This window comes from Lissotriton vulgaris, chromosome 11, assembly GCF_964263255.1.
Source record: "Lissotriton vulgaris chromosome 11, aLisVul1.2, whole genome shotgun sequence".
In the NCBI taxonomy this organism is placed as follows: Eukaryota; Metazoa; Chordata; class Amphibia; order Caudata; family Salamandridae; genus Lissotriton; species Lissotriton vulgaris.
The window spans coordinates 116,817,314-116,835,938 of NC_141699.1; the positions used below are offsets into that span (position 1 = coordinate 116,817,314).

At 47.3% G+C, this 18,625-nt stretch overlaps 1 protein-coding gene across 1 annotated transcript in view; it reads right to left on the bottom strand.

The window, feature by feature from the left end:
* Positions 1–18,625, bottom strand: part of RNF10 (ring finger protein 10) — a 427,291-nt gene that overhangs the window by 250,842 nt on the left and 157,824 nt on the right. The window contains exon 10 of the mRNA XM_086942862.1: positions 962–1,095. Within this exon, the coding sequence (XP_086798988.1) occupies positions 962–1,095 (134 nt within the window). The remainder of the gene's footprint in view (positions 1–961; positions 1,096–18,625) is intronic.

The window sequence follows — 18,625 nt, forward strand, 5'->3', positions numbered from 1 at the left end:
TTCAGTGCATGACTGTCTGCTGATGGATCACATTGTAAAGATTTTTATCTTAGCAGCCTCAATGATATTTGCTAAGTAGCTGCTGCTGTTTGAATAATGCCCATCTTGCACAACATGAATGTGAAGGCAGTAACTCCCTGTAGGCTTCTCTTTGGTCAAAGCCCCATCTATCATCAAACGAAGCAGCTTTTAACTGTTCAGTCTGATGTACTGTTTTTACAAGATATCAGAGGTCTTAAGGCAGAAGGGACTCCTATGGCAATGGAATAAGACAAGCTAGCATGGAAGAGCCCCTGGAAAAAAGATGTATTGCTACTTAATGGAACTTCACAAAAGCTATTGTGGGTTAGACAAAAAAAAGAAATTAAAGTGCAATACAATTCAAACAATAGACAAAAGTTACACTCGACAAGTTTGAATGGTAGTTATTTGACAAAAGGGAGCTTTTTATAGAGGAATAGATGGGCAGAGAAGTGTTCACGAATCCAATCTAAGGTGGAGAAACAGACTGCCTAGCTGTGACCCCCGGGACTGCAGAGGTTAAAGTTTAATGCCTTAAAGTGTATAGAGCGTATCCGCCTATTCCCTTTCAAGCTTGCTTTTTCAAACTATGGAGCACTGTAAGAGGCTAATACCTTGTGAAAACTCAATATGGCCATCTTAAAGAATGGGTAAAGCTATTTTAAAGCCAAAAAAAACATTTCTAGCACAGTGTTCTAGGATCCCATTTGAGATTATAGATCATGATTAACAGTAAATGCACTATGAGAACATTTACCATCCCATCCATAAGGCTGCAATGAGCTAACTGCACAAAGCATACCTTTTGCCCTCCAACTACAAACCAATGTTTTTTTAAAGCATCAAACACTGTTGAATACATGACAAAGCATCAAATGGCAGAACAGAAAGCCCACTTATAAACAGTGGAATATTCAAGATTATTCTTGACATTACTAACCTCCGACATAGAAAATCCATCTATTTCCACCACTGCAGCAGTGATCTTCTCTGGACATTTTTCCAAGCTTCCATACTCACGGACCAAGCAACGAACATTTACTGGATGAAGGTACATGTGCTGCCCATCCTCCGCTGTAAAAATGTATTATGTAAACATCACAAGACCAAACTGAATTTGTCCATTCACAATACACCCAATGCAGAATCAAAACCCTCCATGTCATAATAGTGATAACACTTTCTCCTACCATACCTAAAAAAATTACATTAACCAGAGACCTTCAGCCTTAATCAAATGTGTTGGGTTTGGGAGCCGTTGCTTAAACTCATTGGAATATCAGGCAAACTTGAAAAACAAGACACTTTTCAGTAACACCTTATCTGGTAAAGACACTATCTAGCTGCAGATTCCTTACCTTTCAATTTCCCCAGGTGTCACTGGTTCTACAAGATTTTTCATGTGAAGTACCCCTGCATTCTGGTAGGTGGCGTTGACTGGCTCTGCATGGCAGCATCAGCCATGTCCGAACTGATGTCTGCTTCACCTGCATAGGCACCACCTTGGTGCGTTGACGCCAGTTACTTTACACGACTTTCCATGCCAGAAATGCAGAGCCATGACGTGCATCGACACTGGTGTGCCCAAACTAGAGCTTCAAAAGGGATCATCCTTGACCCTAGAAATCTGTCCAAAGAGCGGGGAGGGTGGGTGGGTTGGTGAGGAATCTGCAGCTAGATATTGTGCCCACCAGATAAGGTGTTACCAAAGGTAAGTAACCTTTATCTGGGAGACTTCTAGCCGCAGCTTCCTTACCTTTGAATAGACACCCAAAGATACTTTGGTGGGTCTCCGGACAAATTTAAACAACGTAGTCCTGTAGGACCTAAGAGGCAAAATGCCCATCCCAGCTGACCAGACTGTCCAGGCAGTAATGCTTGATATACCTATGCAGGGAAGCCCACATTGCTGCATGGCCGATGTCAAGGACTGGGACTCCACGAGCTAACGCAGTGGCTGCAGCTTTGGCTCTGGTGGAATGAGCCCGTAAGCCTTCAGGAAGCTTCTTTGCCAATAAATAGCAGATCTTGATGCAGAAAATGACCAAAGGTGGTCCATTTCTGCACACTGCCCCGACCTTTCTTTGCCCCAACCATACCACACGAAGAGATTTTAGCCCACCCGGAACGCTCGTGTGCAGGCAAGATAGAATGACAATGCTCTTTTAGGGTCCAGTAGAGTTGCTCCTTTTCCTTAGAGAGGTTGAAAAGTGTAGAAGGTGGGCAATTTGACAGATTATCCCACACAAAATAGTGTTACCACTTTAGTCAGGAAAGCGGCCCTAGTGTTGGGCAACAGTTTGCCGGGATACACTGAAAAGAATGGGGGCTTGGAAGATATAGCCTGCAGCTCACTCACCCTCGGGCAGATGTTATTGCCACGAGGAAGGCCTTTTTAATCATGAGCAGCCAGAGGGAGCAATTGTTAAGAGGCTCCAAAGGAGCACACATCAAGAATGTGAGGACCAAATTAAGGTCCCACTGAGGCATAATAAAATGGGGAAACAAATGTAGAAGGCCTTTCAAAAATCTATTTATGATAGTGTACTGCAGGAAGCTGGCTCTGTATATGCCAAATTTTAGAGTCCAGTGGAACCCCAAAGGTAGCAGAGGTAAAAATAGATAGCACCTTACTCTTTGTGGTAGTTTGGGCAAGCAGTAAGGCTTTACAGGGTAGAGTTAAGCATTTGCTGTACACACAGGCAAGAAATGATGTCACACTCAGACCAATTTGTTTCTAGAACTTTTTTCATTTCCAGAACCAAGCCAAGCCTGGTGCAGGCAAGTGAAATACTTTGCAAAATCGCATGCAGTGATTTACAGTTGAATGAAGGTTCTAATGCAGTTGGTTTAATTACAGTGAAGTTGACAGTTCGAAATTACTTTAGTTACTTTACAGATTACTGTGCATGTTATTTTAGATTACCTTTAAAGTTACTTTTGCTAATAAGTGTGATATGCCTAGACATCACACCAACATTTCCTACACAAAAGTTAATTCACTTCGTACATTTGCAGCTTTCAATGTTTCAAACAAACCAACTCCACACTTAAATATTTTAAGGAAAAGCAGTCAATGCAATCCTAGGGAAGGAAATTAAGTTAACGGTTTAGCAGGTAAGTACTTATTTGTGGGAGTTATTTTTCTCAGTTTTGAACCAAGGTTTCCCCAGGGTCGAGGTTGCAGTCTCCGAACATCCTCAGCGGCACTAAGGCAGAAGGGTGCAGAGTGCTGAGGCCCAAAGTTACCCAATTGGGAATAGGGGGCTCACGAGCAGGCCACAAGGTTGTGGGAGGAAAGCTCCTGGTGGGCGCAGAGCAAAGGGGGATCAGAGTTAGCACCCAAAGTACCCCCGCAGAGGCACCGGGGCAGCTGGGTGCAGGGTGCTGTTTCAGCGTTGGGTGCCCTTTTGATTTCTATCGAGAATCTCCAGTTGCAACATACACTGAAGGCTCAGGGACGAAAATATTCTGGAGGTGACCACCAGTTGAGGAGGTAATTTGGGATGCAGGGACACAGTCGGTTGGGCCACAATGGGACCCTAGCTTGGGGTGGGTAGGAAGGAATATGCCTCTGGTTGGGTGGGTTCCCCCATCTGCAAGATGGCGGAACAGAGTTGTGTTTCACCTCGCCTCCCCACTGGAGGGGTGGGGTAGGAAACGGTGGGCACACCTCCCTGCCTCACCTCACTGATTCTCCAGCCCAAAGTGTGGGTTAGAACCGGTGGAGGACAGTTACTGGAAGCAGCAAATGGCTGAGGTAGCACACAAAGGCGGCAAGCCTTTGAGGCTTGTCCTTCATGAACCCTGCCTGTGAGAAGTTGGCCTGATATATGATGTTCTGGAACCACCTTGTATCAGTCCAAACAACCCTTATGGTGTCTGGTTGTAAGTCAACCTTATTAGACAAGCTATCCTAATGGTAGCATGGACTAAGCAGCCTTAAAGGCTTAACTCAAGAGGTCGTGTTAAGCGAGCTGTTTTACCAATCACAATCCTGTAATATCAAATGAAAGTACCCCACACAAGTATATATTATAAAAACATATGTATTTATTACTCAAAATAATCCCCAGTACTCTTTATGAGCAAAGGGGCACAAGCGTTAAATCAAAAGCACAGTATAACATATGAATGTTGCACAATTATGGATGAGGGCGGGTGGCCACTCAAACCATATATTAAGAAAGTAGTATAAGAGATACCAATCGAACAGTGGTTAGGCCTAGGGCCTAGGGAATCGCTGGGAACAGTCGGGACTAGCAATGCTGAAGTCGGGAATAGCCCGCGGGATTCGGGTGCAGCGTTTAAAGCGTGGCTTGCACCAATGCAATGTCAATGGTGCGTAAAAGTTATAAAGTTAGTGTTTAAGGAACCTTCCGAGTGATCTAGAAAGATGAAACTTTAGACATACACTAGAGGTGTGTGCCAGTGTGGGAACACTGGCGTTGCTGAGTTACCTCACCCACAGAAAGCGGGTGCACAGGTGCGAAGTAGTGTTGGGTTTCGTCACGCAGGTCAATGGTGCTTGGAGCTGAAGATGCTGCAGGCAGCTCGATCAAGAGTTCCGGTGGATCCAAGGGTGGATCTGAAGTGGTGAAGACCTGAAAGCAGAGGGGACAATGTTCAAAGTCACTGACCAGTGACCACAGTGGAACCAGATTGGCACCAGGCAAAGTCGGGTGCAAACAGGTGATGAGGTGTTGCTTCTCTCTGCAGCCACGAGGACACGAAGAGGTCCAGGAGTCGATCACGAGCTGTCCCACGAAGGCTCTAGCTGATGGCGGTGTCGGCAACTTGATTGAAGCAAACAGGCCTTGGCTAATGCAAGCCACGCAGAAGGAGAAAAAGGGGAGAAAAAGAGAGGAAAAAGGGGAGAAAAAGAGGGGATAAAGAGGGGATAAAGAGGGGATAAAGAGGGGAAAAAGAGGGGAAAAAGAGGGGATAAAGAGGGGATAAAGAGGGGATAAAGAGGGGATAAAGAGGGGATAAAGAAGAGCCCGAAGCCCCACCAGGAACCTTTGGATGGCCAAGTCTGCCGGCGCGTGGAACAGAAGAGTGCCATCGAAGGGAAGATTCATCAGCCGTTCCCGAACATTCTACGGAAACACACTGTCTTGGAGCCAAGCATGGCAGCGAAGGGCAACCGAAGACGCCATGGCACGACCAAGCACCTCTGAGATGTCCAGGGTAGAACGAAGTATAAACGCCGCCAGCTCCCGGCCATCCCACGCATGGTGCCGTAAGTCCACACTAGCACCCTCCTGAGAAGCTGCAGATCCAAGGGACTCCGCCGAGTCCCACAAGCAAGAGGTGGCCCTTGCCAACACAAAGTGTTTAGGGCCCGCAGAGCCGCACTGGTCGAGGCAAACACATTGCGCCCCAAGAATCCAGCCAACGGGCCTCCCAAGATGGTGGAGACAAGAGCAATGGCAGGGAGGGAAAGGCGGTCCGCAAAAGTAGCCCACTGGCAGAGGGATGGAGGAAAAGGCACACTGTGTCATGCGGACCTGGTAGGTGCCGGTGCAGAAGGTGTTGGGGCACCGGATCCCCCGTGGCGGGGCACCCCCAAGCTCCCATCAGAGAAGAACAGAGCGAACCTTCAAAAGAAAACAGCAGCTCCTTCCCACCAGAGCCCTGGTGAAGAACCTCCAAAAGAGGATAGACTGAGAAATGAGCAGCCAGATCACGCATGAGCTGAATTCCCACAACCGTGGAAACAGCGCAAGCGAAGGCCGCACCTGCCTCCGTGGAGCCCAGTGGAGGAGCAAGCAGATCCTCTGTCGGCGACGGCTGCAAGCTAAGGCGGCCATCCCCTAAGCCAATCGGAGTGGGGAAAGGCCAGGTCCGGAAGGGGGAAAAAGGCACAGATAAATGAGGGATCTGTGGGTCCTCTGGCGAAAACCACAGCCGCAGTGAGGAGCTGGCCTAGGATGACACTGGTAAAAAGCCACGACACAGCAGCCCGTCTCTGGCAAGGATGACGGGGAAGAAGGAACATCTGAAGGCAAATCCAACACCTGGCACCTGTCCGGTGCCGTAGAATCCACAACCTGGAGCAGGGCGCAGTCACCGTCCAGCGGCACCGGAGACTCCGTACAGGCCTCCGCCACATCACACTGTGCCAGAGACTGGGGCAGAAACGGACCCGAGGCGGCTGAGGGGCGGCGCCAGAACAGCTCCGGCTCGACCTCTGAGGCAGCCGCCTGCGTGGAGGAACGAGGAGCACCCGGGGGGTGGACCCACCAGCCTTGACCCATAGGTGGGCGAGGAGGCTCCGCCGACCACCATGGCGGCGCCAGGGCAGACTACCTCCGGCGAGGCAGCCGCCTGCGGGAGGGATGAGAAGGGCCTGGGAAGTGACAGGGAGACCCTGCCAGCCTCGACCCATGACAGGACGCGGGGGGTCCACCAACCCCCGTGGCGCCGCCAGGGCCAGCAGCTGCCGGCGCGGCGTCGCCTTAGACAGGACCACCTTGTTAAAGTGCTGAGAGGGGCTCGGGGATGCAACCCGACCTACGACACCACAGGGACTCCCGTAGGAGTTTGCGGGGAAGCCAGGGCGCAGTGGTCCAAAGGAGGGACCCCCGAAGGGCCGCACCACATCCTCCAAACCTGGAGCCGAACCAGTCGGCGCCGGCGATGCTGCGGAAGACCCCGCACCGCGCAAGGGATCCACTGACGTCCCAGGATGGGAAGGAGGAGCCAGCGAGGCCTGCAAAGCCACCGCATATGCCTCCATCTGGGATTTCAACGCCCCATCACAGGGAAACAGTGGATAGGGGGATGACACGTGCCGCAAAACCCTCAGAGAGCCCACGCCCCCAACAGGCCGGAAACCAGCCCTCCGGGACAAATTGCAACACTTACCAACCGGGGAGCGACGCTCTTGCTGGACAGGAGAGGGATGAGGGCAACTGCGATGACTACCACTTCAAAAACCTTCTGCAGAAGCTGATCGAGGTGATGACGCCGATCTGGAGAGGCGGGCCGTGAGAAGCTTCATCTGGCGTTCCCGCTGCGACTTCGGCTTCAACTGTTGGCATGCCTCGCAGTCAGTGGAGCCGTGATCTTCCCCCAAACAGCACATGCAAATGAGGTGAGGGTCCGTCGCTGACATCAGGCGTGCACAAAACTAACACGTTTTAAAGCTCGAAGGCATCCGCACACTGGTCCTCAAGTCACTACGCAGTAGCGAAAGGAAAGGCTAAAACAGGCTGACGTCACGCCCGTGGATGACGTTAGGGCGGAGTCACGCCGTACCGCCCCCCTGGTGCGCAGAAATGCTGGGAAAAGAAAAGTTTTCCGGATCCAGTCTCGCGCCTGGGGATGATTCTACGTTAAGGAATCTGCAGCTAGTAGTCTATCAGATACTAGATATTGCAGGTGAATTGACCTTAATGGAGGTGTGAGCTAATCCAGATTTCACGATAAGGTTGTAAAAACTGTTTCATGAGGTGAGGAAGAGTAAGGATGCACGTTCGATATCTCTATATGTTTGTTAGTTCTCTGTGAACAGCATTGGAGGGAATCTCCTTGCATTTGGATGGGAGGTTTAGATGGTCAAACTCAAGGTGTTAAGGAGCCATGCTGCTAATCAAAGCAATATGGGATCCGGATGTAGTACTTGTCCCTGGGACATAGTCAAAAGAGATTGAATGGGATCCAAGAGGATGGGCTGTCTCTGAAAGTAGGATATCCATGTACCAATGCAGACGCGGCCATGATGGGGTTATGAGGATGATCCTGCATGGTTCAGTCTTCTATATCTGTAAACTTGGCAGGACGGGAATCAGCAGAAACGCGTAGGCAAGTGTGCCTGACCATGCAGTCAAAAACACAGATCACCCCCAAAGATCCCGGATGGTGATGCCAACTTCTGCAGTACCAGCATTTCTTGTTCTCTGGAGCCACAAACAGATCAAGGTTTTGTTTGCCACAATGGAGAAAGATGTTGGCTGGTATCCCCTGATGCAATTTTCATTTGTGGCATGATGTCTTAAGCCTGTGTGCAGTCATGTTATGATTTCCAGGAAGGTGCACTGCTCTTAAAGAGAATGTTCAGGATAGCCCATTCCAAGATGCACTGTGCCTCCTGAGAGACGGTGAGATCTGGTGCCTCCTTGCTTCTTGAGATAATGCATCATGGATATGTTCTGTTCACACAACTGCATACTTCATTTTCAGTAGGAATGCTTGCAAAGCTAAACATACCGCTCTGAGCTCCAGTAAATTGATGTAGAGATGCAGATGTTTCTGCTGCCAAAAGCCACTGACCTGGAGATCCGGCAGAAAAGCTCCCCATCCGTCTAGGGTGGCATCAGTAGTAATTGTGAGAGGAGAGGCGAGAAAAGAATTGAAATTCTTTTGCTCTGTCAACCAAGAGATGGCCTGGACAAATGCTGGTGTATTAGTAATCACATCCTCAAAAGTACCTTCCGCTTGACACCGTTGTAAATCTAGCTCTTCCTGAATAGGACGCATTCTTAGACAAAAATGGAATAAAAGGGATGCAAGATAACATTGCTCCCAGGAGAGACTTGTAATGGCAAACTGAAAGTTACTTTTTTCTAAGGATCTGCTGAGCTAGCGATATCAATTTTGTCTGTCTTTTAAGTGATGGAAATGCTTTGTTGAAAGATGGGCCCAAGATCGCCCCCAAAAAGGTGAGGTTCATTGAGGGGTCTTACACCGACGTTTCTTTGTTCACGGTAAGGCCTAAACTGGCAAACAGCCTAGTGCAAGTGTCAGTGGATGACAGCTTCTGATATTGATGGAGCTTTGATCAGCCAGTCGTCCAGGAAGGGACAGACTTAATGTTGCCTCCTCAGAGAGGCTGCAAAAGGAACCTAACACTTGGTGAAAATTCTTGGCGCGGACTTCAGACCGAATGGCAGGACCTTGAATTGATAGTGGATCCTGCCTATAGTAAATCGCAGATACTTGTAGGTAGAGAGTGGCCATGCAATCTTTTAAGTTCAGAGGTCCTGCAATATGACCATGCGATGGACTGTTTAAGGTAGGTGTTGCGTTCTAAAGTCCATCTTCTGAAATCTTTCCGTACAAAAACGATACTGGAGTAGAACCCTTTCCCCCTTTGGGTGCAGGAACTGGTTCTACTGCCCCTCTTTGGAGCATCAAAAGGACGTAAAAACATAAGAGATGTAGATATTTCACCGCTTGTAAGCGGAGTGAATGGCTGAATCTGAAGAAATGCCAGAGTATGGCCAAACCAAATTAGGTTGAGTACCCACTAGTCTGTTTTCCGCCATGTTGGAGTGGTCTGGAGATTTTTTCCCCCTAGGTTAACTTGTTTACGGGGACATATTGGGGAGGGGGTAGCCAGAATGAAAATTGTCATTAAGAGGAATCCTTCCCCTGTTGCCCTGCTCTTCCTCTAGGGGCAGATCTATGCTGCAGTGTGAGGTTAATGATGGGTCTACTGTGGTCAATAATACTGAGGAGGTGTAAGAGGGATACAGAAACTGTTGGTATCCACCTCTATACTATTGAAGACTTCTCCCTCACACTCTTGAAAGGTTACCTTACAGTACTAAAGCGTCCACAACAACCTGGCAGAGTCAACACCTGTTGTTAAGGGCCTCATATGGAAAATGCTACTTACCAGTATGCATCTGTTCTTGGCATGTAGAGCTGCAAAGTCTCACACTGTGCATTAGATCGCCACCTGGTGTTGGGCTTGGATGATTGTATGTTGTCTTGGAAGAAGTCTTTGTAGTCACGAGATAGGTGACTCCTCCCTTGGACGATAGTGCGCATGGGCATCGACTCCATCCTTAGATTGTTTTTCGCCATGATGGGAAATTATGGAGTTAGGAGAGAGAGAAAAAAGGATGTCCATGCGTGTATATCTAATTAAGATAGAACTGGAACAGAAACAGGTCCCAGGGAGGCAGGTGGGCGTCAGACTCTGCAGCTCTACACGTCAAGAACAGATGCATACTGGTAAGGATTAGTTACTTACCTGTAATCCTAGTTCTCTTCCAGGGGTATACTCATTAATAGTCATAAGCACTGAATTATCTCCGCCCATGAGCGGGAACCCGGAACACAAACAATATACATATATATGTGTAAATATATCCAAAAGTGCATAGTACTAACTAATACACATATACATGTATAATACCATAATATGCAGCCTAACATATATACATAGGCTAATAAAACCAAACCTTACACACGTTCTGAAGCATGAAAATATGCTGTATATAAATGCAATAAACAGGCATGAGCCTAAAATGCATTTCATAACCATGAAAAACCTTTTATTTTCATCAAAGAACCTGTTGTAAACAGTTATTAGCCTAAAAGGCTGCATATGAAAAAATGTCTGTACAGAAAATCAGACTGGCACCCTGCCTTTAAGGCCCCAGAGAATCTGCACACTTTGCCTTTAAGGCCTCCAGGAGAACTCTGTTCCCATCATGCACCACAGGTGACAGTTAGGTCAGTTCTTTTGAACGGTACAGTAAACTGTAGCAGGAATCTGCACTTAAAAACCTTTATAATACATATTGGAACGATAAACCTCAATGCTACTGCTCGCCCGGGGAGGCGGGAGGATGCTTATGACTTAATGAGTATACCCCTGGAAGAGAACTAGGATTACAGGTAAATGACTAATCCTTCTCTTCCAGGGGATACTCATTAATAGTCATAAGCACTGAATAGAGTAGCAAGCTCATACCCACCAGGAGCGGCCGAACAGATAAATGCATAGCCACACTTTATAACCACAGTGTTTAACTAGAAGTAGCAAACAAATTTGAGTGATGCTTGTCCCACTTGCGCATCAGTCTGCGCATCAGAATCCAAACAGTAATGGCGTGTAAACGTATGCACTGAACGCCAAGTAGCTGCTTTACATATCTCTGACATAGCCACATTCCTAAGGAGAGCTGTGGTAGAAGCTTTCCCCCTCGTAGAATGAGCCCTAGGTCTACCTGATAACGACTTGTGGGCTAGCTGATAAGCCAGTAAGATACATGACACTATCCATCTAGAAATGGATCTCTTGGATGCTGCCAAACAAGTATTCGTAGGACCATAGTTCACAAACAGACGGTCCGTGTGCCTCAAAGACTTTTATCTAAATAAAATTTCAAAACCCTTTTCAGATCTAATGAATGTAGAGCCCGTTCAGCCGGACTCGAAGGGTTTGGAAAGAAAGTAGGCAATGTTATGGATTGGTTGATATGAAAATCCGACACCACCTTAGGCAGGGAAGCAGGATGAGTCCTGAGTACCACTCTGTTTCCATGAAAAACTGTGTATGGTTCATTACAACACGGAGCCTGGATTTCGCTCACCCTACGAGCAGAAGAGATGGCCACCAGGAACGCTACTTTCCAAGATAAGTGTTGTAAAGACGCTTTATGTATGGGCTCAAAGGGGGGACCCATTAACTTAGTCAACACCACATTAAGCTCCCAAGGTGGCGAAGGAGACCTGACTGGAGGAAACACCTTCCGTAATCCTTCCAGAAAATCCTTCACCACAGGCATCTGAAAGAAAGATATCTGTTTTGGCGATTTCCTATAAGCAGTTATTGCAGCAAGATGGACTTTGATGGAACTAAACTGCAAACCAGATTCAGCAAGGTAAAGTAGATAAGGCAAGATCACCTGTTCTTGACCATGAATAGGATCAAGACCCTTACTCTGACACCAAAGGTAAAAGCGCTTCCACTTAAATCCGTAGGATTGTCTGGTAGAAGGCCGCTTTGCCTCCTTAAGGATGTTCATACACTCCGGATTCAGCTGTAAATGCCCGTACTGGATGACTTCAGGAGCCATGCTGCCAAGCGCAGGGAGGGTAGATTGGGATGGAACACTCGCCCCTCCTGTTTGGACAGAAGATCCGGGCGACAAGGTAATCTCCTGTGTGGCATTCTTGGCAACTGGAGGAGATCTGGGAACCACCACTGGCGTGGCCATTCTGGGCAAATCAGTATAATTCTGGAGTGGGTCTTGTACAGCCGATTGATCACTGCTGGTATCAACGGTGTCGGTGGAAAGGCGTACAGCAAGTTTTGACACCAGTCTATCAAAAAGGCATTCCCTTGAGACCCTTTCTGGTAGAACCTGGACGCGAAGACGGGGCATTTTGCGTTTGCTGCGTCTGCGAACAGATCGATGTCTGGTGTTCGCCAATCCTGAAAAATGCTGTGCGCGAAGTCTTCGTTGAGAACCCAGTCTCTGCTGAGGTCGTCCGCCTGCGAGTTGAGACTCCCTGGTAGGTGAACTGCTCTTATGGACAGGTCTCGTGCAAGTAACCAATGCCAGATGGTCTGGGCTTCTATGGACAGAGTCCTGGATCGGGTACCCCCCTGCTTGTTTAAGTAATACATTGTAGTTGTATTGTCTGTTTGCACCAGGAGGGACCGAGTCTGTAGCGACGGCGCCAGGGACTTGAGCAAGATGGACCGGTCTGAGTTCGAGTAGATTGATGTGATATCCTTTCTCGAAGTCTGACCATAGCCCTTGTACCTGCAGAGGGCCCATATGTGCCCCCCAACCTTGGAGAGAAGCATCTGTGATCAGAGTCTGCGTTGGTGGGTCCTGATGAAAAGGAACTCCCTTCATCAAGTGTGCCTTCTTCTTCCACCACCGGATGGAATCTCTTGCAGACTGTTGGAGATGAATTCGATCCTCCCAGCATCCCGTCCTCTGTTTCCACTGATCTTCCAGACACTGTTGTAGAGGACGCATCTGCAAACGTGCGTTTGGCACGATGAAAATGCACTATGCCATGGACCCAAGAAGAGAGGACACTCGCCGAACTGTTGGACGTGCAGACTGAAGGAGAAGCAAACACTTCGCCTTGATGGATGACCACATCTCCTCCGAAGGACACACGTTTTTTTCTTCCGTGTCCAATTGAGCACCCAGGTAGTGGATCTTCTGGGTGGGGTTCATTATGGACTTCTTGTAGTTGACTTGCAGACCCAACTTGAACATGAGTTGGAGGCATATCGACAGATGTTCTTCTAGTAGCGATGGGGATGAACTCTTCAGAAGCCAGTCGTCTAAGTACGGATATATGAAAATCCGTCTCTTTCGAAGACAAGCCGCCACTACCGCCATACATTTTGAAAATGTTCTGGGAGCTGATCTCAGGCCAAAAGGAAGCACTGCGTACTGATAATGATGAGCCGCTACTTGAAACCTGAGAAACTTGCGATGTTTTCTGGATACCGGAATATGAAAATAAGCATCTTTCAGATCGATGGAACACATCCAATCCCCCTGGTGTAATTGAGGGAAGATCTGGTTTAGAGCCAGCATTCGAAACCTCTCCTTCCGAATGAATTTGTTCAACCGTCTCAAATCCAGAATGGGTCTGAACTCCGTAACTGGACCTTTTTTCTTTACGAGAAAGAATCGAGAGTACAGGCCTTGACCTCTCTGCTGAGATGGAACTAGTTCTATGGCCTTCTTCAGAAGGACGTTCGCTTCCTGTTGTAAGCGCTTTATATTCCACTGTACCATCTTTAGAGGACGCATGACAGGGGGTGGCTTCTTGAATCTCAAAAGGTACCCGCTCTGAATGATACCCAGCACCCATCTGTCCTTTGTGATCTGTTTCCACTCGTCCAGATAACACACAATACTTCCTCCAACCGGAGTGGCACACGGTTGTAGAGGAAGCCTCCGTTCATTGTTTTTGAGGCTGCTTGGTAGCAAATGATTGCTGCCTATTTCCATTGCCTCTGCCTCGTCCAGGCCGTCGCTGTTGGAATTGCGACCTCTGTTGATTCTGGCCTTGATTTTGCGAAGACCAATTAGTCTGTTGGCTCCTCTGCTGAAAAGCTCTCTTGTCATAGGGACGAAAATTACCCCGACGTTTAAATTCTTTCTTCTTTTCAAGACCTACGGCCTTAAGAGTGTCCAACTCCACTTTCATTTTAGACATCTCGTCGTCAGCGTGAGATCCAAACAGAGTCGAACCATTAAACGGTAAATTTACCATTTTCCTCTGAGCCTCCGGCTTTAGCCCTGTAAGGCGAAGCCAAGCTGTATGTCTAGCACAAGCACCGTGTGCATAACCATGAGCCGACAGATCCGCCGCATCAGCAGCCACACTAATGCTCTGGTTAGCCACCAATCCTCCTCCTTCCACTATTTCCAGGAAGTCTTTCTGATCCTCCTTAGGGAGTTTATCTGCAAAACTAGCCACTGAGTCCCAAAGCAGACAGTCATAGCGGCCCAATAAGGCTGCTGCACTGGCCACTCGCATAATCGACCCTGAGGTGTTGCACATTCTTCGCCCCAAGGAATCCATACTCTTACTATCCTTTTCAGGTGGATCAGAAGAGGTAGATGCTGCAGAATGCGCTTTTCTGACTGCCGCCACAATAAGTGAGTCTGGAGGTGGGTCAAAACGCAAAAATATTGGATCTTCTGGAGCCTTGTACTTCTTTGCAATCCTACAAGGACCTGAACCCACCGTGGCAAGGAATTTTCTCATTGCTGATTCTATCAACCCGGGCACTAACGGCAGAAGAGGCCTGCCAGTCGTCTTGTGATGCAGGGTTTCAAAGATGACTGACGTTGCTACTTGGGGAACTGCCATCTTGATGTTGAACTTATTCGCTCCACGACATAACATCATTAAATGTGCTCAAATCATCCACGGGAGACACTCTGGAAGGAGGAGTAGATGATATAGTGGGAGAATAGTCTCTATAAGAAGATCTTGAAGAAGACGAAGATGACGTAGAAGATGGAGAAGCGGTTCTACACCGTCTGAGGAGTTGCCGATCGCCGCCTCCTACGCTCCCTTAAACGTGATTTCTCTCTCATTAAGGATTTCGAGCGTGATCTATGCAGCTCCATCCGAGGGACCGGAGCTCTCCCCCATCACCGGACGCATCTTCCAATGTCTAAGACTTTCCAGCCACCATGGTGACAAATTAACAGGCCGCTCTGTATGCTCAGGTGACACCTGCACAATGTTCAACCCTGCTGAAGACTTGGAAGCTCTGGAAGCTGCACTGTGCTCAGAGACCAATGAGCCAGAAGGAGTCCGTTGTCTGGGCACCAATTGTCTGTCATCTGACACCTGCCCTGAGGTTGAGTCCGAATGAGCCACCATAGAAGAGTCCTGGTGCACTGTCTCTTGCCCCACCGCACATCTGTCGTCCTGCTGATCATGCGGTGAAGACTCCACTATAGGTTCTGGACTTATTTCTGACCTCGACAAAGACCTAAGTGAGGTCCGAGAGGCTGGTCTTGATAGTCTCGACGCCGACCTGTGTTCAGGTGGGGGAGACCTAGACACTCCATGCTTCGAGCCCGAAGCAAGCTTCGACGTCGACCTACGTCGCGATGGAGACCATGACCTTCTCTTTTTAGGTCTCGACGTCGAATCCTTCGACGCCGTTCATCTTGACGTCGACCTTTTCCTCGACGACAACGTAAGTCTCTCTCTCGACCTCGGTCTATCCTTCGACGTCGATCGATGACTCCCTCTCGACGTCTACACTTTACCCTTCGACGTCGACATACGATCCTTCGACGTCTGACGTCTCTTCCCTCGACGTCGATCTCTCACAATCCTTCGACGTCGAACGTTGCGCTCCCGACGTCGTCCTTACTGCAATCGACACCTAATGTCTCGACGTCGAAAAGGATTTCGACGGCGACTGTCGAGACGCTGAACCTTGCCTCACCGGCAAAGTCCTCGACGTCGACGGAGCCCTCTTCGACGCAGACACTGCTGACGGCGATCTGGATCTCGACGTCGAGCGCACCTTTTTTGACGGCGACGCTCCCTGGAGTCGATGTTTTTTAGTTCTACCTTCTGGAGACGTTGATCTTCGACGTTTAGGCTGAGAAGATGGCTTAGGAGATGATAACAAGCCATTGGAACTCTTCTCACCACGGTTTTCTCTCTCCAGAAGGCCCAGCAACCTCATTTTCTCCCTTTCTCTTAAAGTCCTATTAGAAAGGTTGAGGCAGTGATAACAATCTTCCACCTTATGAGAAGCTGGAAGACACCACACAAACAGAGTCTGGGTCAGTTTTTGACATCTTCCCACAGGAAGGACATTTGTAAAATAAAGGTGGCATTCTGACTAAAATACACCAACAGTCTAGTCAGAAAAAGATAGTAAAACCACCACAAAGCAATATATTGCCAGAAAATGACAAGAAAAAACTACAAATGAGCAGAGCTCAAGTTCCAGGTTCCTCACAGAACAAGCCGGAAAAAAGAACTGACCTAACTGTCACCCGTGGTGCATGATGGGAACAGAGTTCTCCTGGAGGCCTTAAAGGCAAAGTGTGCAGATTCTCTGGGGCCTTAAAGGCAGGGTGCCAGTCTGATTTTCTGTACACAGACATTTTTTCATATTCAGCCTTTTAGGCTAATAACTGTTTACAACAGGTTCTTTGATGACAATAAAAGGTTTTTCATGGTTATGAAATGCATTTTAGGCTCATGCCTGTTTATTGCATTTATATCCAGCATATTTTCATGCTTCAGAACGTGTGTAAGGTTTGGTTTTATTAGCCTATGTATATATGTTAGGCTGCATATTATGGTATTATACATGTATATGTGTATTAGTTAGTACTATGCACTTTTGGATATATTTACACATATATGTATATTGTTTATGTGTTCCGGGTTCCCGCTCATGGGCGGAGATAATTCAGTGCTTATGACTATTAAGGAGTAACCCCCTGGAAGAGAAGTAGCATTTTCCATTTGAGGCATACGAGCTGCAGATCGCACACTGTGCATTGATTGTACAGCAGTGTCTCCCCTAGCGGTGGTCACCTGTATCTGTTGCAGTAGTTTGAAAAAGTTTTGAGGACAGCTTGGCCTACAGCAGCTTGCTGCTTGGCTTGCACATCAACACAATAGTGTTTAGTGAAGGTTTGTGTTGTAGACCATGTTTCTGCTTTGCATATGTCTTCTAGGGAAATGTTCCCTAAGAAAGCCATAGATGCTCCTAGTTTGCGTGTGGAGTGTGCCCTAGGAGGAATTGTTAATGTACGTTTAGCTTTTTTGATAGCCTATTTGTATGCATTTTACAATCCACCTTGCAATTCCAGCTTTAGAAATGGGGTTGCCTTTATGTGGTGGTGAGAAAGATACAAACAATTGTTTTGTTTTTCGAAAGGATTTGGTTCTGTCAATGTAATAGAGAATGGCTCTTTTTACGTCTAGGGTGTGTAGAGCTCTTTCTGCTACAGAGTCATGGTTTTGAAAAAAACACTGGCAATTTTGATTGGTTTAGATGAAATGGAGAAATGTCTTTAGGAAGGAATTTGGGATTTGTTCTTAGGACCACTGTTACGGTATAATTGTAAAAATGGTTCTTGTATAGTGAAAGCTTGAATCTCACACTCTCCTGAGAGGTAATCACAAGAAAAGCTGTTTTCCATGTGAGGCATTGTAGTTCACATGTGTAAAGGTTCAAAAAGGGGTCCCATGAACCTGGTAAGAACAATGTTTAGGTTCCACACCGGAGAGGGTGGTAACCTAGGAGGAATGATTCCTTTTAATCCTTCCATAAATGCTTCAATTGCAGGCACTCTAAATAATAACAGATGTTGTCTATTTTGTAAGTACGCAGCAATGGCTGCAAGATGTAGTCTTATGGATGAGTACGCTAGATGACATATTTGTAAGTGTAGAAGGTAGCAGGATATTCTGGATGGAAGCATCAAGGGGATCATTTTGATTATTGTTGCAGTAAATGGCAAATCTCTTCCATTTTGCTGCATAGCAAGCTCTAGTAGTAGGTCTTCTGGCTCCTTTAATGATATTCATACAGTCTGGTGTAGGTTAAGGTAACCAAACTAAGACTTCAGGAGCCAGATCGCTAGATTAAATTTACTTGGATCTGAATGCCTGGTTCTGCATTAGCATGGATGGTGTCAGACAATCTTTGGTGTGGAACTAGAGAGTTTTAGGAGCGTTGTGAACCACGGTTGGCGTGCCCATGTGGGAGCTACTAGTATCATTTTGAAAGACTGTTTTAGCTTGCGCACTACTAGTGGTATTAGTGGGAGTGGCGGAAAAGCGTACGCAAATCTGCTAGACATTCCAGCAGTGGGCGCATTTGCAGTATTGCATATGGTACAATACAAATACAAGATGCCATCATGCCTATTAGTTTCATGAACACCTGGCTGGGAGAGACTGTTGGTCCTGAAACCTTGTGAATAAGGCTTGAATGCTCTGTATCCTGGCTGGACTGGGATAAGCTAGAGCTGTAGAAGTGTTTGTGGCCCCTAGGTATTGATGTACGTGAGGGCTGGAGATGTGACTAGGTGTAGTTGATTGTAAACCCTAAGTTGTGCAATGTTTGAATTGTTTGAGATGTGAGTTGGACACTGGTTGAATTACTTGGCTTTTATGAGCCAATCGTCTAGGCAGACCCCCCAGGATATAGCGGCATGGATTAGCAAATTTAGCGGCACAAAAAAGGAAATTTAGCGGCACAAATATGGAAATTTAGCGGCAATTTTGCGGCATTTTTTTTGGCCATTTTTCCTACAACAAACAGATATCTTTGTTTTGGAGTTATTTAGCAACATGAATCTATTAGACTCTATTGCTGCTG